This window comes from Phyllobates terribilis, unplaced genomic scaffold (genome assembly GCF_046119375.1).
Source record: "Phyllobates terribilis strain yellow unplaced genomic scaffold, ASM4611937v1 Scaffold_8__6_contigs__length_399053987, whole genome shotgun sequence".
Lineage (NCBI taxonomy): Eukaryota > Metazoa > Chordata > Amphibia > Anura > Dendrobatidae > Phyllobates > Phyllobates terribilis.
The window spans coordinates 163,710,598-163,732,744 of record NW_027362768.1 but is presented as its reverse complement, the minus strand read 5'-3'; the positions used below and the strand labels follow the sequence as shown (position 1 = coordinate 163,732,744).

General features: G+C 46.0%; 1 protein-coding gene across 3 annotated transcripts in view; it reads left to right on the top strand.

The window, feature by feature from the left end:
• Positions 1-22,147, top strand: part of SZT2 (SZT2 subunit of KICSTOR complex) — a 69,972-nt gene that overhangs the window by 23,670 nt on the left and 24,155 nt on the right. Inside the window, exons 27-54 of one of the 3 annotated variants that reach the window (XM_073643652.1) lie at positions 89-142; positions 1,444-1,556; positions 1,656-1,926; positions 4,990-5,137; positions 5,553-5,645; positions 6,497-6,578; positions 6,663-6,932; positions 7,496-7,634; positions 8,768-8,884; positions 11,742-11,805; positions 11,901-12,086; positions 13,329-13,565; positions 13,716-13,908; positions 14,206-14,280; positions 14,417-14,555; positions 14,648-14,747; positions 17,328-17,457; positions 18,433-18,585; positions 18,674-18,776; positions 18,960-19,077; positions 19,160-19,271; positions 19,413-19,531; positions 19,613-19,777; positions 19,944-20,022; positions 20,193-20,378; positions 20,467-20,652; positions 21,657-21,820; positions 21,935-22,095. In XM_073643652.1, the coding sequence (XP_073499753.1) occupies positions 89-142; positions 1,444-1,556; positions 1,656-1,926; positions 4,990-5,137; positions 5,553-5,645; positions 6,497-6,578; positions 6,663-6,932; positions 7,496-7,634; positions 8,768-8,884; positions 11,742-11,805; positions 11,901-12,086; positions 13,329-13,565; positions 13,716-13,908; positions 14,206-14,280; positions 14,417-14,555; positions 14,648-14,747; positions 17,328-17,457; positions 18,433-18,585; positions 18,674-18,776; positions 18,960-19,077; positions 19,160-19,271; positions 19,413-19,531; positions 19,613-19,777; positions 19,944-20,022; positions 20,193-20,378; positions 20,467-20,652; positions 21,657-21,820; positions 21,935-22,095 (3,957 nt within the window). The remainder of the gene's footprint in view (positions 1-88; positions 143-1,443; positions 1,557-1,655; positions 1,927-4,989; positions 5,138-5,552; positions 5,646-6,496; positions 6,579-6,662; positions 6,933-7,495; positions 7,635-8,767; positions 8,885-11,741; positions 11,806-11,900; positions 12,087-13,328; positions 13,566-13,715; positions 13,909-14,205; positions 14,281-14,416; positions 14,556-14,647; positions 14,748-17,327; positions 17,458-18,432; positions 18,586-18,673; positions 18,777-18,959; positions 19,078-19,159; positions 19,272-19,412; positions 19,532-19,612; positions 19,778-19,943; positions 20,023-20,192; positions 20,379-20,466; positions 20,653-21,656; positions 21,821-21,934; positions 22,096-22,147) is intronic. The other 2 variants (XM_073643653.1, XM_073643654.1) reach the window with 2 other exon arrangements.

Here is a 22,147-nt window from a genome sequence, read left to right as displayed (position 1 = left end):
CATAGGGATTGTGCCTTTCTTCCTTACCCTGCGGCGGTGGCCGCTGTTCTGTAGCAAGCGGCTGCTAACCCCCTGCTCTCTCCTTCAGTGAGTTTAAACAGGAGTCTGTATCGTGGGGAATCTTCCAAGAATTGAACACCAGGTAGTATCGGTTCCCATCCATTGCTTTGCCTGTGCAGGAGAGGGTCTTGGGTTGCTGGGTGTGGAGCCTGGGATGTATGGGGGGACGGTGGGGCCTAACGGTGCTTGTGCTGCATGTGCGAAAAATTGCTCCATGTACAACGTATGTTATGTTCCTATCAGCACATGTGTTGGGACTTTGGCTTCTTCTACAGATCTATAATAAACCCGTTCTGCTTGGAGCACCGTAATAGCATTGGTGTAATATTACCGCTGCAAAAATGGGTTAGAGGGGTCGTCAGACTACTTTTTATATCAACAAACTATCCAATATCAGATCGGTGGGGGCTGCGACACCCAATGTGATCTGTTGTGGAGCTGCAGATCTCGATCAACATAGTAGCCCACAGCCGGGAACTTCACAACCGAATGAATGGGGGTGTACCCGCCGTACCCCGCCTCGGGTACTGTACAGCTGACGGAGCTGTTCTGTACACCTTCACAACTGATGACATCTATTGGCACCGGGAACAGCAGGTCGGCGGTGATGCCGGGTGTCCGTTCCCACCGATCTGATATTTATGTCCTGTGGATAGTTCAACAGTGCAAAAATGCTGGACAACCCCTTTAACTCCTCTCTTGGCCTAATACTTCTCACATCTGAGGGTTTGCCACAGTTTGTGCAGTGTGCACAATCCTCTGAGCTACTGACTCTGGAGTGACACCTGTTTTCTAAACTGGTACAAGTTCCCGACGCTAGCCATTTTCATGAACTAGTGTTCCTGCCTTGGTTTATGCCCTGTCCTGGCCGGTCTCGGGTTGTTCTCCGACTGGATTTGGGCCATTATGTGGTGCAATTGCTTAATAGTTTCGCCTGGCAGCCCCTGGACCTCCACGGTATAATAACATAGAACTTGGCTCAGCTCACGTGGTGTGATGTGTGGCGCCTCTATCACTATCCTGATCTTTGTCAGTGCTCGATATACTAAGCGAATCATAAACCGCACTTCTCTGTATGTATGTGACATCATGCGTTACCATTGCTATGTGATGTCTAAGCCGTCTACTTAAAGGGATCGTCCTTTCCTGGGAGATCACAAAGCCCAGCGTACACTATAGATAATATGTATGGATCTGTTACACGGCAGACATGTTTCACCTCTCCTGAATCCCCCAACACAACATATGAATGTCCTGAAAGGTTTGGACTAATATGACTGTGACACCGGCGGATCCTGAACTATAGAAATTGCTTCTGGCCATTTAAAGATGCCGTATCTCCATTAAAATTGTCTTGCATTATAAAGTCTATTTTCTTCCCAGGGCTCAGTCCCAGGAGCGGCCATCAACAAACCCATTCATCCACCACAGGCAGAAGGAGTTTGTGAACTACTGTAACCTGCTGCAGGAGCATTACCACCAGTGCTACGTGAAAGGTCAGAGCCCCGCACCGTGCGGGCGCTGCATGGACAGGGAGCGTGCATACTAGTATCTGCCTTCACTTGTGTTTTGCTCCGTCTCCTGCTCTCTTCTAGGCTTGTTCAAGGCTCTGCAGCAGTCCCTCTGGGTGTCCCAGCAGGATCTCCTGTCAGCCATGGATTATTGTGAGGAGCAGCTGCAGGAGATCGATATCACCAACTTTCTAATGACCCTGTGCGGACATCTGCGCAGCTTCCGAGAAGCGCAAACGGACACTGGGTCCTCCCTGAACAGGCGGCTGCGTAAAGCCAGCTTCCGCATAGGCAGCCTGGAGCAGGAGGATGAGCCGGGTGTACGGGATGGTGCCGTGCTGCCCTCCGAGTCCAGGTAAAGAACTTCTCTACAAGTGCACTGAGTACGGGGGCCTCCTCCTCGGTGGCTAGTAGTCCTGAGCTTGTCATACAGTTTATATGCACCCGGTATCACAGGCTCATTCCATGCGCCTGCGGTCAACGAAAAGACCCTTACCCTGCGACCGGTACCTGGTAAACGTTACCTGCTAGTGCCCACTTTCCTTTGCTGCAGAAGTTGTAGGTATGACCAGTTCTGCTGAATTGCAACCTTGAAAACCTAGTCTTACCCTGTTTGACAATTTTTTTCCGATGGTTGGAGAATGAGTCCGAGCTACTGCATCTTAAAGATGTTTTCCCGAGATGTATTATAGTACAATACTGATCACGGGGGGTTCGTCTGCTGGGACCCACAGCGATCCCAAGAATGAGAGGAATTGAATATGCGCCCCTTCTTTGCTATTACGGTCTATGGGTCTGTAAGACATGGGCAAGGACAGCGCCCAGCTAATTCCAGCAGCTCCATAGTTTAAAAAATTATGAAATAATTTATATTATTTTTAAAGCAGCTGTAACTCTGCTTTTCTGATAGTGCGCTCCAATACTCCCACTCATCTTTCCTAAGCGGTAGAATTGCATGGTGGGATTTTGGCTGCTTAGTGGGGAGCTCCCTGCATACAGATTTATACAGCCACCACTAGGGGGAGCTCCCTGCATACAGATTTATACAGCCACCACTAGGGGGAGCTCCCTGCATACAGATTTATACAGCCACCACTAGGGGGAGCTCCCTGCATACAGATTTATACAGCCACCACTAGGGGGAGCTCCCTGCATACAGATTTATACAGCCACCACTAGGGGGAGCTCCCTGCATACAGATTTATACAGCCACCACTAGGGGGAGCTCCCTGCATACAGATTTATACAGCCACCACTAGGGGGAGCTCCCTGCATACAGATTTATACAGCCACCACTAGGGGGAGCTCCCTGCATACAGATTTATACAGCCACCACTAGGGGGAGCTCCCTGCATACAGATTTATACAGCCACCACTAGGGGGAGCTCCCTGCATACAGATTTATACAGCCACCACTAGGGGGAGCTCCCTGCATACAGATTTATACAGCCACCACTAGGGGGAGCTCCCTGCATACAGATTTATACAGCCACCTCTAGGGGGAGCTCCCTGCATACAGATTTATACAGCCACCACTAGGGGGAGCTCCCTGCATACAGATTTATACAGCCACCACTAGGGGGAGCTCCCTGCATACAGATTTATACAGCCACCACTAGGGGGAGCTCCCTGCATACAGATTTATACAGCCACCACTAGGGGGAGCTCCCTGCATACAGATTTATACAGCCACCACTAGGGGGAGCTCCCTGCATACAGATTTATACAGCCACCACTAGGGGGAGCTCCCTGCATACAGATTTATACAGCCACCACTAGGGGGAGCTCCCTGCATACAGATTTATACAGTCATCACTAGGGTGGCACTGAATGTGTGCAATGAGCTCCTCCTACTGATGGCTGTATAATGCTGTATGCTGAGTTACAAAGCCACCACTAGGGGGAACCTACTGTGTGTGTGTGTGTGTGTGTGTGTGTGTGTGTGTGTGTGCACGTAATATATATATATATACTAGATGGTGGCCCGATTCTAATGCATCGGGTATTCTAGAATAGGTATGCGGCCGACGGGGCGCAATTAGCAAAGCGGTGTTTAAATTTGACGGCAATATTGGTGATTGGTCGCGGCCGATATTTGAATTTGGCGCCGAAATCGGTGATTGGTCGCGGGCAGCGCCAGCGACCAATCAGCGTTTTTTAACACAAATGTCTGGACCTTTGTAACACCATGCAGATACTGTGGGGACATCAGCGGCTAGGGTGTGAAGGGAGGACCGGGCAGCGGCGCTGCGGGTCGGGATACTTCTGCTCCGAGCGCCCGCTCATGTCCCGGGTTCTTGGAGCGGAAGTATCCGCACAGGCAGCACCGCTGACATCCATGCGGCTAGGGCGTGTAGGGGGGAGCGGCGCTGCGGGTCCAATTGGTCGCGGCCGCTATTTAAATGTGCCGCACAAATTGTTGATTGGTCGTGGACTTGGCCCGCGACCAATCACTGATCTTGCGGCCAAAGTTAAACACTACTGTGCTGATTGGTCGCGGACGCTGCCCGCGACCAATCACCGATTTGGGCGCAAAATTTAAATATCGGCCGCGACCAATCACCGATCTTGGCTCCACATTTAAACACCGCTGTGCTGATTGGTCGCGGCCGATATTTAAATTTGGCGCCCAAATCGGTGATTGGTCGGCGACGCTGCCCGCGACCAATCAGCACAGTAGTGTTTAACTTTGGCGCCAAGATCGGTCATTGGTCGGGTCCGAAGACCGTGACCAATCATCGAATCGTCTTGGTGAGGACCGGGGAGCGCCGCTGCGAGAACCCGGGACATAGTGGGCGCTCGCAGCAGAAGTATCCCGACCCGCAGCGCCACTCCCCGGTCCTCCCTTCCGTATGGAGGTCAGCGGCACCGGCGGTCCTTCCGCTGCATCGCTGCTCAGCTCCGTCCCGCAGATGAGCCACTAACGGCCGCCATATTTTTTTTAGAAATACCCCGGCGCTGATTGGCCGCTGCCGGACCAATGAGCGACGCGGGATTTCCTGGACACAGATGGGATAAGACGAATATATAATATGTATGTATGTATGTATATATATATATGTATGTATGTATGTATGTATGTATGTATGTATGTATGTATGTATGTATGTATGTATGTATGTATGTATGTGTGTATATATATATATATATATATATATATATATATATATATATATATATATATATATATATATATATATATATATATATATATATATATATATGTATGTATGTATGTATGTATGTATGTATATATATGTATGTATATATATATATATATGTATATATATATAATTATAGTGTGTGTATATATATATATTATAGTGTGTGTATATATATATATTATAGTGTGTATAAATAAATATATATATGAACATATTTTACAGTAAGTACTTGTAATTCTTTATCTTTTCCTCAGTGTGGATGCAGAAGAGTTTGTGGAACAAGAAGTAGTTGAAGTGTCGGCTCCGGAGCCAAGCCGCCATCTGTGCTCAGAATTTCATCTTTCACACCTGGAAACAGGACAGGCTTGTGAGGTGTCTCCAGACCTTCACCGAATCATACAGGTACCATCTTACACCTAAAGCTACTTGTTAGTCTGTCTGGATTTGGGCTGGGGTCCCAGGTAGGGTCCGCACATGGCCTCCGAGCAATGTGGCCAGGTTGTTAGACGCAGCGGCTGCAGTATTTACAGTATTTAAACTTATTGCAGCTGATTTCTAATGAAACAACGAGAAGCCATTGGAAGTTTAGGAAGCGTCTTCTTAGCAGACACCCGTTTTCAGAGCATGATGTGTTGCCCCAATCTCATATTCATCTCTATACACTATGGATGAAAAAGCGTGATTCAATAGTATAGATAAGAGCATGAAGCTGAAGCCTCTCATTTTACGGCTGGTTGCTAAAATCCACTTTTTTTGTTGGGGAAACCATGATGTTGGCAGACATATCATCTAATGATCTTTCATCCGTTTGTTTTAGGATAAATTTCTTGCCATTGGAAGTCTTCATTTTAAGACTGTGCCATCAAACCCCCATTACTTCTTCTATCATCCATGTTCTCAGAGAAGAGAGGTAAGTGTCTTATACATGAAGGTATTGTAATGCACCTCCCAATCATTTCTTTTAAGTATCCTTGCCCCCGGTGTATAACCTCCGGCCCCCGTTGTTCCGTCTGCCTTTACTAACATATGACAGAACGGCCGGTGGTGCAGAGCTCACTGATACCAGTGCGGTCCTGTAATAGGAGCCACCGGGGTAACAAGTCCGTCCATGACATTCCTTCCTCCTAAATCTTCCCCCATCAGTTGTAAGTGATATAGAGAAGCGGAAGAAACTGCAGCAACTCAGCCATGAAGTGGAGACCCCATAACGTTACAGAGCAGGGGGCCGAGTGCTGGGGAGCAGAGGGCAGAAAAGTCACCACCGCTCTGCTGACCCCATAACCGCAGAGTCCAGACCGCCTCTGGTATAACATCAGCACAAACACTGCACCACCGCCAGGAGCATCATGGCCGAGCAGCTGCATGCGGTCGTACATCACCAAGCACAATGCTGAGCGTCGGATGGAGTGGTGTAAAGCTGCCACCACTGGACTCTGGAGGAGACGTGTTCTGTGCAGTGACGGATCGCACTTCCCTATCTGGTGTCTGATGGAGGAGTCTGGGTTTGGTGACTCCAGGAGGACGCCACCCCCTGACTGCATTGTGCCACTGTACATATAGTGGAGGAGGAAAATACTATGGGCACAAGACGATGATTACTGGGACCGATATTCCCACCACAGCCGTATACGACTGTAATTAGAATAATCCTGTAAATTACGATTCCTAATCCAGATTTCCGGTGTATACAATCACGATGTAACCCCTTTAGCCATTCTCTTGATTTTGTGATCCTAATTCCTCTCCTCCCTCTTTTATTAGGAGGACAGCACTCAGGACACGGGAGACACGAAACCCAGCGACGATATGGAAGTGTCCGAGGCCGAGCAGGCCACAGAGGAAGGTGAGGATGGTGAAGGGCCGCTCCCCTGACATTTGTAGGATCCTCATCTCGCCAGTGCATTGTAATCTCTTCATCCGTTCACAGGTAATACATCAGTGGGGGGCATTACTACCGAGAGTGACCCTGATCTGGAGGTTGAATATCGGGAGCATTCAGATAACGCAGAATCTATGTCCGAATCCGAGACTGTAAATCAGGACGATGATTCCTTCAGTGTCCTGGGAGGAGACTCGCTGAACGGTCAGGAGATGTCCGAGCTCGAGATGCCCCCTCTGTTTGTGCACCTCATCTGTTCGGTCACACACAAGAACCAGCACGGCTCCATGCCAGTCCTCACGCTGCCCACCTGCCTGGGTAAGTCGGCAAATTACGGAGAGACCACTGCGACCATGAGATCAAGAAACCTGGTCTGATTCCTTACCAATTTTAAGATCTCTGCTTGCTTTTATTAAAGTGTAAAATCTATTCCATCCATAAGCTGTGACCCCGTACTGATACATTTCACAGCTGAGGGTTTGTTACAGCTGTATTTACTCCATAGAGGATTGTGTACACAGGCCGATTTCTGATGGGAACAGAACGATTGCTAATACAACAGTTCTGTCCCCACGCGGCATCATGTTATCGGCAGCACATGTCCTGTGTACACCGAGTGATGTGCTGCCAAGAACAATGGGTTACTGCCAACACAAACGTCCTGATCTCTGGATTGCCGGTATGTTCACACGGGCCAATAATCAGGAACCAGGTTTCTTACGAAACACTCGTTGGCTGGTTATCGGCTTGTATAAATGGACTCCCCCCTTTAAGGAAGCAATGAGGTGACAATATCCGCTGCAGTCTGCTGTTAGGATTAATCTTGCGCTTCTTCTGCAGGAGAGAATTTTAGAATATTTTGTTTTTGTCTCCGTTTTTAGGTGAAGTGATCAGCTGCCTTGAGAACAGTGAAAATCTGCAGAGCATCTCGCTGGTCGATCTGAGCATTATGCTCGATATCTATGTCCTGACTCTACCCCTGGAAATCGAGGGAGTGAGTGACGACTCCCAGCATACCCGGTAGGAACAAAGCCATGCAAAATCCAGACGATAGCTGTTGGGCTCATATACATTGGCCAATTTATGTGCCAAGTACCTTCTTTTTACTGTAATTTTTTCTAGAGCAAAATTGCGGTTCCAATATTCTATATGTAGATAATGTTACATGGCAGTCATGCAGTTCCAGGTCTCTACATTTAACATTCTAGAGTACAGCTAAATATTTTCCTTTAGAATTGTTGTCTTGCCTGGCATCTGTTCACACTAGTCTGGATGTGCTGGTCAGTTTTTCTGTTTTTTGTAGTGCTCCAAATAAATATGGACCCCCCCGACCTCTGAAAAATTCGGAACCCAAAATTTATTCAGACCTCAGGTCAGCCGTTCATTGGGGCCTGGCCCCCTTAAATAAAATCAGACCCCCTTTCCTCCCCCCCCCCCCCCCCCCCCCAAATTAATTGAGAAACCAGACCTCACCCCTTAAAACCTATCCCAGAGCAGAACCCTAAATTGCATGGCTAATGTTCAGTTATCCTGCAGCGCCACCACAGGACTGATGAGGAATTACACAAATTTTGTAGAAATCCCATATAATATGGGAACCCCCTCCAGGTTCTCTTGTGAGCACAAGACTCCGCATGCAGCTTCTCTCCTCTCAGGCTTATGGATAGCGGGAGCCCCTCTTATTATCGCTGACTTTCCTTATAGGGGATTTAAAATGTGTTTGACAGAAGATCATACATTTTTTTTTTCTTGGTTCAGCAGAAAATTAGATTAAGTGCCATTGGCAAATTATAGTTTCCACCATATTTTTTATGTCCAGTTGCTAAAAATTCTATCAGGGTAGATGAAGCTGGGTAAGAATGAATACAGATATGCCATTACAGACAGTCACCCAGCTTTCCTAGAGCCCGGAATGGCAGATCAAATAATAAGTGGTCCTATGGAGCTGTAATAGTGGCTGTACTGATTGTAGGGATCCGTGCTCTGTATGCTCATGAGGAGGTGTGTGAGACGTCTTTATGTTCCTTATTTCCTCATTTCTCGCCTCCCTGCACTGCTGTGATTCCCGTCTCTCCCGCTTGCACTTCCCGCTTTCCCTTCCATTGTGCTGTGATTTTTTTTTAGTTTGCTCCATATCCTCTCCTCTACCCCAGGTACACCTCCGAGAGCAGTGTGTCCTTCCCTCGTTCCCCTGCACTGCCATCCTCATACCGCTCCGACGACGAGATACCGCCAGCGCTAGAGAGATTCCCATCCAATGTGGACCAGAGGTGAAATATTGGTGCTGCCCCTCGCCCCTGCCATCACCGCTTCATTGCAAGACAGTACAATTCCTTTACATCAGATTATCAGACGGAGGAACAGCTCCCCGATAATCATCACATACACCAAAGTTATTTTTCTGTAATTGGAGATATCTTGAGCGGTCATTTAGTTTGGATCTTTTAAGATTCCGGATTATCCGGCAGCTCTGTGGTAGATTATTGGGATTTATGGGCCCTTAATTATAAAGGTATAAAGGAATTGTACTATATTATATCATTATTTAAAGGGAATCTGTCAGCAAGTTATTGCAATTTAATTTGAGAACCGCATCATGTAGGGGAAGACGCCCTGATTTCAGCGATGTGTTGCTCTTTCAATAGAATCAGTGTTTTATCAGCAGGAGATTATCACTACAGGACTAGGTGTCTGGTGTTTCTTGGTCCAACCACGCCACCACTGCTGATTGGCAGCTTTATGGGAATATAGAAAGTACAGTCAGTGGTTTCGTCGGGGTAATACAGGGCTCAGCATTCTGAGCACTGCTAGATCTGCAGCAGAGAAAACTGTGATTCTAAGTGACACATCCCTTGAATCAGGGTCTCTAACCCTACATCATGCAGCTATCAGGTTATAAAGCAAAAACCCACTGACCATTACCTTTTTAAGCAGTTTGCATGGTGCCTTAGGCAAGTCTTACAGTGTGTATCTACCTGAACCGTTTACATAAAGAATTATTGTTCATAAACTATGTACATACATTATACTCCAGAGCTGCACTCACTATTCTGCTGGTGCAGTCACTGTGTACACACATTACATTACTGATCCTGAGTTACATCCTGTATTATACTCCAGAGCTGCACTCACTATTCTGCTGGTGCAGTCACTGTGTACATACATTACATTACTGATCCTGTACTGATCCTGAGTTACATCCTGTATTATACTCCAGAGCTGCACTCACTATTCTGCTGGTGCAGTCACTGTGTACATACATTACATTACTGATCCTGTACTGATCCTGAGATGCATCCTGTATTATACTCCAGAGCTGCGCTCACTATTCTGCTGGTGCAGTCACTGTGTACATACATTACATTACTCATCCTGTACTGATCCTGAGTTACATCCTGTATTATACTCCAGAGCTGCACTCACTATTCTGCTGGTGCAGTCACTGTGTACATACATTACATTACTTATCTTGTACTGATCCTGAGTTACATCCTGTATTATACTCCAGAGCTGCACTCACTATTCTGCTGGTGCAGTCACTGTGTACATACATTACATTACTTATCCTGTACTGATCCTGAGTTACATCCCGCATTATACTGCAGAGCTGCACTCACTATTCTGCTGGTGCAGTCACTGTGTACATACATTACATTACTTATCCTGTACTGATCCTGAGTTACATCCTGTATTATACTCCAGAGCTGTACTCACTATTCTGCTGGTGCAGTCACTGTGTACATACATTACATTACTGATCCTGTACTGATCCTGAGTTACATCCTGTATTATACTCCAGAGCTGCACTCACTATTCTGCTGGTGCAGTCACTGTGTACATACATTACATTACTTATCTTGTACTGATCCTGAGTTACATCCTGTATTATACTCCAGAGCTGCACTCACTATTCTGCTGGTGCAGTCACTGTGTACATACATTACATTACTTATCCTGTACTGATCCTGAGTTACATCCTGTATTATACTCCAGAGCTGCACTCACTATTCTGCTGGGGCAGTCGCTGTACATACCTTACTGATCCTGAATTACATATATAATCTCTACCATGACACTGATCCCTAGATCTGTAGATGCGGAGACTCTTTTGTGCGGGTGTGTGATCACCGGCCCGGGATTGTCTTCGCGGTGATGATGGTGTAATCGCGGCAGCTCAGGGCCCTTTAAACAAACCTATTTGGACGGCCATCGTCTCTCCCCCCAGAGGCAGAGTTCTGACTGCCCGGGGTCCATGTTATGTAATATGAATGAGGCGAGCGCCGCTGACTTTCTCCGCCGTGTAATGGCCGGAGGTGTAGAAGTGACAGCGGCTGATTCATATCAGACACATCCTCCCGGCAGTTGTCACTTTCTTTCCCTCGGGAGGATAAATGAATTAATATCTTTCTGACGCTGATTGTATATAACGTAGAGATCCTCCTCTATTGCTCCCATCAGGAAAAACCTGTGATCTCTGCTGTTCAACCCTTCGTGTGCTGGACCCTCACACACGTTCCCTATTGTATATGAGAAGACAGACCGGCTACATTATAGAAATAGATTCAAAAATATATGCAAAATTCCCCAGAAAGTAAAAAAAAAAAAAAATTGACATTGCTGTGATACAGGGGGCAAAGTCAGAAAATATATTAAAATACTAAATATTTAAATCCTAATGAAAAATCTCCTAAAGGCTGCGCACATTATATGAGCACAATCCAGTGTCAGCCTGTGACCTTAAAGGGGTCCTGCCCCTAAGCAATAATAAAGCACTGTCTTATTGCTGGATACAGAATGAGCTAACGGAGAATCCATCAGTGAGCTGTATATGACAGTCTGACTTGTAGTCTACTACTCTTTTATGTGTATTTCCTAGCTCCTATCAGCTGAATTATGACCACAGACCACGTCAAGGTTGGATATTTAGGTGCACCGAGCCTGTGAAAGTAAAACTGTGCAAAATTTTAAATGAAACCAAATTGCAAAAAAGATTTTTACCCCCCCAAATGCATTGAATTACTTAAACGGGGGGGGGGGGGGGGGGGGGGGGGGGGAGAGAAGCTCATTAAAAATGGACAACCCCTTTAAGCATGGCGTCACCGGTCCTCTCCTTCTCGTCACCATTAGGTTTTCAGCTCTCTCCAGGCTCCCGGCAGAGCATAGACAGGCCATCGAGGTTACGATGAGTGAGGTAGGTACTGTCCCTTTAAGATGTCTTTCCTTGCAGCCAGCTATCGTCTCCCTCATTGTCGCTGAACCTTTTTATGATTTTTTTTTTTTTTTCAGATTCGCTGGCTGCTTGAGGACGAGCTGGTATCTGCCTTACGTCACTCACGATCAATTACCCGTTCCATCCTGAGGAAGGTGCTCTCGCACGTTTGTGAGTCTGACGGACGGCCTCATTGTCACAGGGAACTGGTGCAGCTGCAGTTTGTTTTCGGGCCCGAACGTTCTTTACAGAAATTCAAAGAGGTGCGAAATTCTGCCCTGAAGTTCACACCACCAAATTCTTGTGCCGATGCATTTTGTAATCTTAACTTTTTTTTTTTTTTAATATATAGAGATTGGAGCTTGTGAAGTTACATAGTCATTTTATCTGCAGTGACCACTAGGGGGAGCCCACTGCATACAGATATTCACAGCTTGCTGTCACTAGGCTCCCTCTAGTGGCGGCTGAGAATAGTACAGTTGTGGGTGTAAGTTGCAAATGTACAAACCTTAAATCCGCTGCTCCATAGTAGCATGCAGAGAGATCTGTTGAGGGTTAGTTAGTGTAGAAAATGGTTTTCTAAAGGCCCGTGAGGCACACGAGTCTGTAAGTGACGCTATAATGTAATTATGCAGTACTGGGAGCTAATGAGACTTCCTAATTATTCCATGAAGAATTATATTCTTCATCCTTCACGTCTTTCTCCAACTTGGGGGGGGGGGGAGTCCTATCCTAAGTGTGTGTATGTGTGTGTATATTTTATTATAGAGGCGGCACTGTTTTTGGCTGTAGCCCGTGAGGTTTGTGGAATGACTGAGCTTGCATTTCTGAGCGCCTCGTCTCCGGAGCGGGGGGCCGTATTTTTAGAAACAATTATCCTTTTATGGCTCGTTCTCTGTTAATGTCAGCCGACGTTCAAGCCGGCGAGTTTTGTCCCGCAGAATGAGCCGTTAATTATCCCAGGAGGCGGTTTAAGGGCTGTAAAATAAAGGTTTTGGTTGGTTTTGTGCATTGTGCTTAGTTTATCTTTTGGCAGCAAAACAACACAAAATAGTCATTGTTGTGAGTGATTTTGCGGTGTCTGAATCTCCCTCTTTATATCCCACCTTATGGGCCATTACCCTCCTCTATATATAGGCAGAATGCTTCACACTGTACTTATAGGCGGTAAAATAACACTTATCAAATGCAAAAACACCAGACCGGCTGGCCATGAACGGCATGATTAACCCTTGATCTGACCTCCCTTTTTACTATGCATGTGCTTGATATAAAGGGCAACACACTACAAGATCTCTGCAAGAATGAGAACGGCTATGCAGCTTAATAAATATGCTTTGCAGCCATTGCACTGTCCTATACAATGCGCAGTAAAATTCCAGTAATCCGGCATCCACTGGATTGGTTTGACTCCCATCCAATCTACTATTGAAGACTGTAAGGACACTACGTGGCAATGCTGTTTGCCCCTTTTGGTTCCTTACACCTTTCTTCCATTTTTCTAGGAGTTTCGCCGCCTCTCCCTCCCAGGCTACCAGCTGAATGAGAAAGAAGACGATTATTATTACATCTCCTTGAGCCGACTTCATGCCCACAGAGTGGAAAATAACCGAGCTCAACAACAGCTCCACGTGCAGGGAGAGACCCCCTGGGAGGAGCCCGATAGAAGTGCAGCCCCTGAGGGTGTCGAGGACGACGCTGATCCCAAAGTGCCTGCAAACAATGGCCGTCCTGTGGACAAGGTACAAGACAGGGCTGAAAAGTAGCAATCTAGAAACAAAGTATATATTGGATGAAACTTTGGCTTTTTGTTTATGAAGGAACTTTTTAACCCCCCCCCCCCACCACCACCCCCGTGTACATCGTTAAATGTATTTTTTTTTTGTCAAAAGACAGAAGAGGATCTTGGTGAATGGGTCCAGTCTGCTCTTGAAGTGTCTGTTGTGGCGGGAATATCTGCCCTCGATCCCGGGAGTAAAAGTGTTAATGAAGGTTCGCTGGCTGACAAATCCCATGCACCACCCAAAACCTCATCTGTGGTCAGTCTCCCCGAGTCGGTGCAGTCCAGCACGGTGACCAGCACAGGTAGCATCACCTTGTCTGCATGCTCATTCATCACATTCTGTGCATATGACTTTATTTATAATGTGTATGTAATAAAAAAAAAAAATATATATATCTATATCTCATTATATTCCTCCCTCCATGTCTCCTGCATATCCCCACAGTGAGGGAGTCAGTTAGGAAGAATAGCTCTGAAGCACAAACTACTGCTCAGAGCAAGTGCGATTCTGTAAAGCAGATGACAGGAACATCTGATGAGAAGTATGGATGTGTCTTGGTGGAGTTGCACCCCCTAATGCTCTTTTCTTATTGTCCTAGGAGGGTCTCGACAGCGTCCCAGTCGTGTCCAGAGTCTGGTTTCCAGTCATGGCAGTATGGATTCCGATCACTTAGGTGAGCTCCGTTTTGGCATGATTAAGAAATCAGTGAGGGTCTCTGCACCCTGTGACTCCCGCCATTCAACGCTACTAAACAGGCAATAATGTAAAGTTGTTATCCCTCTTATTCCTGATTCTTGCACGTCTGGCAGGATACGACGCCGGCAGCAGCGACTCTGAGTGCGAAGACGCCCTCATCACTGATCAGGACTCGCGCTGCCCGGTCATGCCAAAGTTTTGGCTGATTGTGAAGGTTCACCAGGACCGGGTGGAAGTCTGCACCCATGCCAGGTACCCCACCGTTATGTCCCTACAATTTGGACCTCATCATGTGTGTTCCGGTTATTTGGTCCTTGTTTTTACACCTTTTCTCCCGCTGTCAGTGCCGTGGCTGCTCAAGAAGTGGATGAACTGGGAGAGAGTCGGCGACTGCACGAGCTGGTGGTGAGGAAGGTGGGGGAGATCTGCAGAGTGGTCAATCAGGTAATGAAGCATTCAGAAGGTGTGTTTTTTTTTTTTTTTTTTTTTTTTTTTTTTTTAATATTTAAATGCATGTAGTTGGAGCTTAAAATTAATTTTTGCAATTAGGTTTTCTTTTAAATAATAATAAAAAAAAATGTTGCACCCTTTTGCTTTCTATAACATCTGTGCTGCACTGGATGCAAAAGGAGTCAACTGAGAATTTGTCAGTCAGCTCGCTATGAATCTGATGTAGCGTTTGGAACTCTTATCTGTCCTCTTCTGAGCTACTCTCACCTCATTTATGGCCACCGGCAACATCATAGTTGAATGTGCCGCAAAACCAAGCCTGTAAAAGGCGCGCCCCTGCTGGAGAGGTGCACGCCTGCTCATATATAAACGTGATTACAATGTTATAAAATAACTGCTGTAACCATTTTGTATATAATTAAAACCGTAACTGTATTCCGGACCCTCCTTGTCCATCAGTCAGTGTCCTCGCCTTGGATGCAGCACACTGAGGGTTAACCAGTCTTCCCCGTTGATGGATTATCAGCCGGTTGCTTCATTCTCCTTTTTCCCGGCTCCGTTTACGCCTTTCGCTGAGGTATTAAAATACAAATGCATTCTCCCAAATTGCAACACTTAAACTTTTGTACCGGGCATTAAACGGCAATGAGCGTAAAACAAGATAGCGGCGGCGGCCGGCCGATCTATCAGATAAAATCTCATAAACAGGCAGCGGCGGAATCACTGGAGCAGAAATCAGAGAACAAACCGATTTACCATCCACGATTTAATAATTTAAGAGCAGATGGAAACAAAGGAACAACAGAAACCCCACGTCTCCTCTAGAGAACGGTCCCCGGAGGATAAAACCCCATCCGTCTCTCCAGTTTATATTCCTTTTTTGGGGAGCGGCCGTCTGGATGTAAAGCAGAACATGATCAGAGCAGCGATTATTAAATGTAATAAATCTCCAAAGAGAGAGTCAGTACTGCACCCCAGACAGAAATGAGGCCTATATATGTCTCCTTAAGATCTTTCTAGCAATCTTAAGTTTTGTTGTTGTCAGATCTGTTACAGGAATTGTCTATTTTTTTTTTTTCTAATTAAAACCTAATCTTTTGCATAATGAAAAATGCTGCAACTTTTATATATATATATATATATATATATATATATATATGTATATATATATGTATATGTATATATATATGTATATATATATGTGTATATATATATGTGTATATATATATGTGTATATATATATATGTATGTATGTATGTATGTATGTATGTATGTATGTGTGTACGTACATACATACATACATACATACATGTTTAAAGATCTCTGCTTGCTTTCAGGAAATGGAAACATCACAATAATAAATTATTTTAATTAATAAAAAATACAATTTATTTTTATTAAAAATATTATATATATATTTATATTACTGGCTGAAAAGCTATGCAAACCCAACACTTTTGTAATGTATTGTAAAGCCCCCATGCATAATTCTCCAATTGCAGACATTCCCACCAATTCCAAGAATGGGGCTTTAAAGAGCGTCATGTGAATGGAGCCATGGTCGATCATGTGCACTGCCGAACTTCATTCTCAAATTCTCAGTAGGACGGCCAGTGATGAATGGAGTGCCAGAAACAGACGCTCTTTAAGAATGAATTTGCATGATCGACCAAAGCTCCATTCACACTGGGATCTTCAGAGCTCCGTTCTCGGAATCGGTGGGTAGACGAGCGGTCAGACCCCTGTGATCGAATAATTATCCCCTGTCCAATGGATAAGGGGTAGCTTTTCATCTTGTTACATATCCTTTAACTACATTAGTGTCCGCCTCCTAGTGGCAGAATCTATAACCCACGGTCTCTGCGTCCCCCAATAACATGGACGAGAAAACTTAGAGGTTTTCCAGCCTTGGGCTACAAGTTACGCTCATCGTGCACACTGAGGATTCTCCAGAGTCGGTGGTAGGAGCCAGTGGTCATGTGACTGCAAGTATGCGTTTTGCGTATTTGCAGCCACATTCCAACTAGACTTGTCATGCCTCACTCAATACATCTGCATTAAAAAGACCAAGTCTGTCTAGTTGGCATGTGACCGCGTGTATGCAAATCGCCGCTCCCGGCACCAGAGAATCCTCACAGCCCGCAGTGCGCACAATATGGGGATTCACAAGTCTGTAGTCACATAGAGTAACTGCAGACTTGTAGCCGAGCACTGGACAACCCCTTTTAAGTTTGCTAGTGAATATACAGAGGACAAGCTGATCCTAACAATAGAAATGCAAAGTAACGCTATAATCCATCTATGCACAAAGCTGCGGAGATGCAGCCTCGGCAATGAGTTTGCAGTTTAATCAGTCATTTTGGTCTTTATTACGGTATTTTTTTCCCTTTTTTATCCCTATAGCGAGGCCTGCACAGCAGAAGCCCTCAATATCTACTCCAACCCCAATCTTGACCAAATTTGACTTGTGCCGGATGATAAATTTGGCGCTGCTATAGGCGCTTTTCTAATGTTACGCCCACCTACTGGTCGGCTCAGTCTTAGTAAATCTCCGGCTTTGTGTGGTCTCCACAGCGTCTCCTGCTGCAGGATCTGCACGACACGCATCTGTGTAACACACTGCTGGTGGCCGAGAGCGAGGAGGATATCTGGAAGACGGAGAGTCCCTACACGTCGTACCGGCCGAGGGCGCTGACTACAGAAGGTGAGGATTGTTCTATAGTCGTCTGTGTGCAGATCGTATGGGAGGCGACCCCAGAAAGCCGCTCCGGACCCCCAACTACTCCGCCTCCTTTTTTTTTTTTTTATTGAAATCTGTGCAACCATCATTTCAGGATCTCTGCATGCGGTCAAAGAATGGAAATATGCTTGTTTATATCCAGGAGTCTTGTTCCCACAGCTGCTGGTTTGTTGCACTGTGTCAGTCTGTAAGATTAGCAGCAGTGCAAATTCAAAACGTGCAAAACTGGTTGCCGTCACACTATATTTTTTTTTTTCAAGTCCCACACGTAGATGTGGCGTCTCGACGCTCACAATTGACTTTTTATTAATCCTGGTTACCAGGTCAGAGACCATCATGTTCAGTCTTTACAGTGTAACGCAGTCCTCAGCTGTGTGAGGCCTCATTTTAGATGTCTGTGATTTCTTTCATACACAAAAAAAAAAAAAAAAAAAAAAAAGCAGATATTTTTATTTTTACTTTTTCATCTGTGTTTTTCTTGGTTGCTAAAACGAAAAAAATTGCAAAACTTCACTCATCCATGAAATGGGGCTGCAATCGGATGGCATCACGTGAGCTGCCAGATTTTTTTTTTTTTCTTTTCTTTGTGAGTACTCGATCTACAAAAAAAAAATGGACATGTGAGCAGCCACAAAGGGTATGTGTTCAAGATGTGAAACACATAGGGGATTCATGGTCATCTGAATGAGGCCTTAGTAGGACGGGGTCAGGAGGATTTTCAGGTTTTGGATGAAAATTGTTTACTGATAACAAACAAAAAGAAATAAAAAAAAAAAATCAACTGTAAAAAATAATCTGTTTGGGAAAGCAGAGTCACACCTGAGAATGAAGCCGTATTGGTTGTTACTCGGTTAGACCTCTGGTCCGTGTCCCCTGCAGAGCTGCATCGGTTCTTTTATTTTATGTCTTGTGATCATACGTTCACATTTGTCATTGCAGACTTTGCCGGGGACGAGAGTTACCAGCCTCGCGATTATCTTGCTGCCACCATGCAGTTTATACCTGGTCACTTTGCCTGCGACATGGTGTGGAGCACAGTGATTCAAATCCACCCCCGACTGAAGATGGGACCCAACATGGGGGTCTCCAGAGGTCGGTGTCCGTCGCTCCCTTATGATCTGAGCCTGAGAAGCCTTGTGGTAGGGAGAGATTGTAATATATTTGTCTCATGTCCCGGCAGCCATCCAGTCCCTGCGCTCCGTGCTCAACGCTTTCTCCGTCGTCAACCGCAAGAACATGTTCGTGTATCAAGAGCGCACCACCAAATCCGTCTTCTACCTCCGGTGCGTATGGCAGAGCGCGTCCTTATAATAACCAATATTTAATAGAGTAAGGGCCCATTCATCACTCCTAGGATGGAAGAAAACCCTATAACCATAGGCATATATTCCTGTTTTTTGTTTTTTTTTTCCAAAATTTTTTTTGCCCCAAACGTCCCCCTGACCTAGTCTCCTTCTACATCTCAGGCTCTCTGAGACGTCTGGCAATGGCCGGCTGTGGGACCTGGACTCTTCCCAGTCTATGATGTCTCGCTCTTTGGCTCTGTCCCGTAGCCAAGAACCGATTTTCACAGAGGATATGACGGTGAGATGACGTCATCTGAAGCCCAAGACCGGAGATCAGATCTGCACCGTCTTTTATTTCTCACGCTTGTCTTATTTTCTAGGGCAGCCGCTTATCACTGGAGCTGCCATCTTCTCGGAGTACAGACCCTACGAGGCCCGTGGGACAGATGGATAAGCACATTCTTCTCCTGGTCCATGGCGTCGGAGAAGCCGGTGAGACTAAAGAATGAAGGTTTTCGTTCTGGTTGTTATGACTTGACCTGGTTCCTCTATAGAAGTGTATATACAACATAAAAAAAAAATGGCTTCCAGATGCTATTTTGATATGATCATCCACATTTAACATGTCTGCAGGGTCTGAGATCACGGATGATTTGGTGAAGGTTCTCCGGAAGCGCCTGGACGAGGCCACGCTGGACATTATTACTGTCATGCTGCAGAGGAATTGTAAGCTAACGCCGGCAGATGTCGAGGTGAGGACCCGGCGCCCTGGGGCTGCAGGTCTTGTTTGGGGCAGGGTCTCCGGTGGTAATCTTGTTTTTTTATTTTACCAGTTTATCCAGCCGAGAGGAACGCCTCCGACAGAGGTCCTGCAGTACACCATCCCCCAGGCCTCGCTGCCCTGTCTGCAAGCCATGGCCTATTATCTGCGGCAGAACCTGCTCATCTTCCTCCACACTCCCAAATACACCGATAGTAATGGGGAGCATCACTTCCAGGTGAGGGGCACGTAACCACTGACCTCCGCAGTAATATGGGTGTATGAGGAGACGTCCAATGACCGCTCCACTGGGCTGCAATACTAATAGGAGGTGATCCAAACAATGCTGATGTTCCCGCTGTCTGATCTCGGGCTGATACTGAGTACTGAGTTTGTGTTTGCAGCATTATTACCACCACTCGCTCCCGGAGCTGGATCTATTCTTGTATAATAATCCTGGTGGACAGGGAACCGGAGGAAAAGGTAATCACAGCCATTGTCTTACGCTCTGTTATCCTCCTGTCCTAGCATTGTCTGATTTCAGTTTTGGAAGTTATTCCATTACATCCTATGTTATTGCGGTTTCCCATGTTCCCGCCGGACGCCCGCTTTTTTGCAGCACAGATTTCATGTATCCTCTGTTTTGGGTTTAGGTATCGGCTGCATTGCGCTGTCCTTTGTAACTCAGCACGGCGCTCTGGTGACGCAGGCCTACGGCGAGCGGGCAGGACCTCCTCTGGTGTGTCCGTCTACCACGTCTCATCTGCTCAGCGTCAGCACCTTCGAGTCTCTAACCAAAGTCAGCAGATATACTCCAGATCCCAGCGCCGCCGGCTCAGGTAAGGCGTGCCGCAGCTCACTGTGGACACCAGTTATAATTTGCTGGATTATGACACCACATTGATTGATTTATTTTTTTACTTTCAGCACCAATCACTTTAGTACGATTCGATGTCTGGGAAAAGGGAAACATCAGCTCTTCCCAGTTGTCCGAGCGTCTCTCCAATTCATTGCGCCATGCGCTCTGTGATGTCATCATCGAGTTTCATATCCTACAGATGCCGCTCTGTGTGGATCCGATGAGTCCGGGAGACCTCGAAGCACCAACGAACGGTAATCTCCTGAATAACCTGCGCTGATTAACCCCCTCAAGTCTGCAGCTAAGCCTTTTAGCCATGTCTCTGGAGAGGAGAAGGAGCTGGAGAAACTGATGGAGACCTGCGTTTTGGAATAGTCATCCTAGTCCTATTATCCCGGCCACCATTCTAAACCATGTTATCTCTGAAATGCCGACGCATTTTAACCTGAAACGTACATATCTTCAATAACGCAGCTGAACAATGCTGCAGGACGTATGGGCAACATGAAACTGCTGACGGGTTTCCTTTTAGAAGCCCCTTCTATTGAAAAGATGTGATCGTCGGGTGCCCCAGAAAGCCATCGTTGTTGTTTCATAGCAGAGCCAGATATAAGCTTTGTCAGGGAGGACTGTGTGTTTTTTTTTTTTTTATTTTATTTATTTGCTCCTATGAAAAACTGCAAAAAAAGGGAAAAAAAAAAAAAAATTAAGGAAAATCGCCGCTAATGGCAACCTGCCCCGTTCACCCTAAACTATACAGATTAAAATGACTGAACCACTTCAGAGAACCTATTTTTATAGTTTATTTTAGTATCCATTCAGTAAGTGATGGCATAATGCTAGGACTCCCACCGAACCTGAGAATGAAGGGGCTGCAATGCTGATTCAGCACAATCTCCCATTTAAAGTTAGTATTTTCACTGCACAGGGGGCGTCCATGGACACTCGCTACAGTCTAGCTCCATTGAACCGCACATCCAAGCTCTCGCCACCTTCAACTCAAAAATATTTCCAGAACCCATCCTTTCCTCCACCCTCATTCTGCTAAAATGTTAGTGACCTCATCCTATCCCGCCTGGACTACTGCGACATCCTCCTCTGTGTCTCCCTAATAAGTCTCTCACCTCTCCAATGCATCCAGTCTGTCATTGATGGTTTCTTGATTGTAATGTTATATTTTGTATGTAATCCCTTCACCATGAAATCAATGGTGCTATAAAAATAAATAATAATCTACCTGGTTTGTTTTTGCCTCCAGGAAAGGGCCCCTCTCAGTCTCTCCCGGATATGAAGGGATTGGTCCAGTCATCCAGCATGCCTCGTCCGGCCCCTGTAACCCTTCCTCCATTAGTGTCTCCCCCCAGCACAGACCCCAGTACCCCTCCTAGCAGAGCTGGGCGCAGGAGCTTCTGGGATATACTGGTAAGGATGCAGCAAAATGTCATCCATAGCAGAATGCTTGAGGTTTTATTAAAGTGCTTGTATAAATTTGTCTGAATGTATAAAATACTGTGCTATGTGTTACCTTAATTCTAGAGTAAGCCTGACAGTGCAGAGCTGGGACCCCCGAAAACCACAGACGACATAGTGTGTGAACGAACAGAAGAACCACGAACGAGACGGCGGCACAAGACAGAGAGTGTAAAAGGTCCAAGTTATCCAGACCGGCCCGGGCTCAGCCTGGAGCATGCTCAGAGGTAGCCGCTCTTCTCCGCAGGACTCCCGTATCTCTTCTGTGCAGAGTCACCA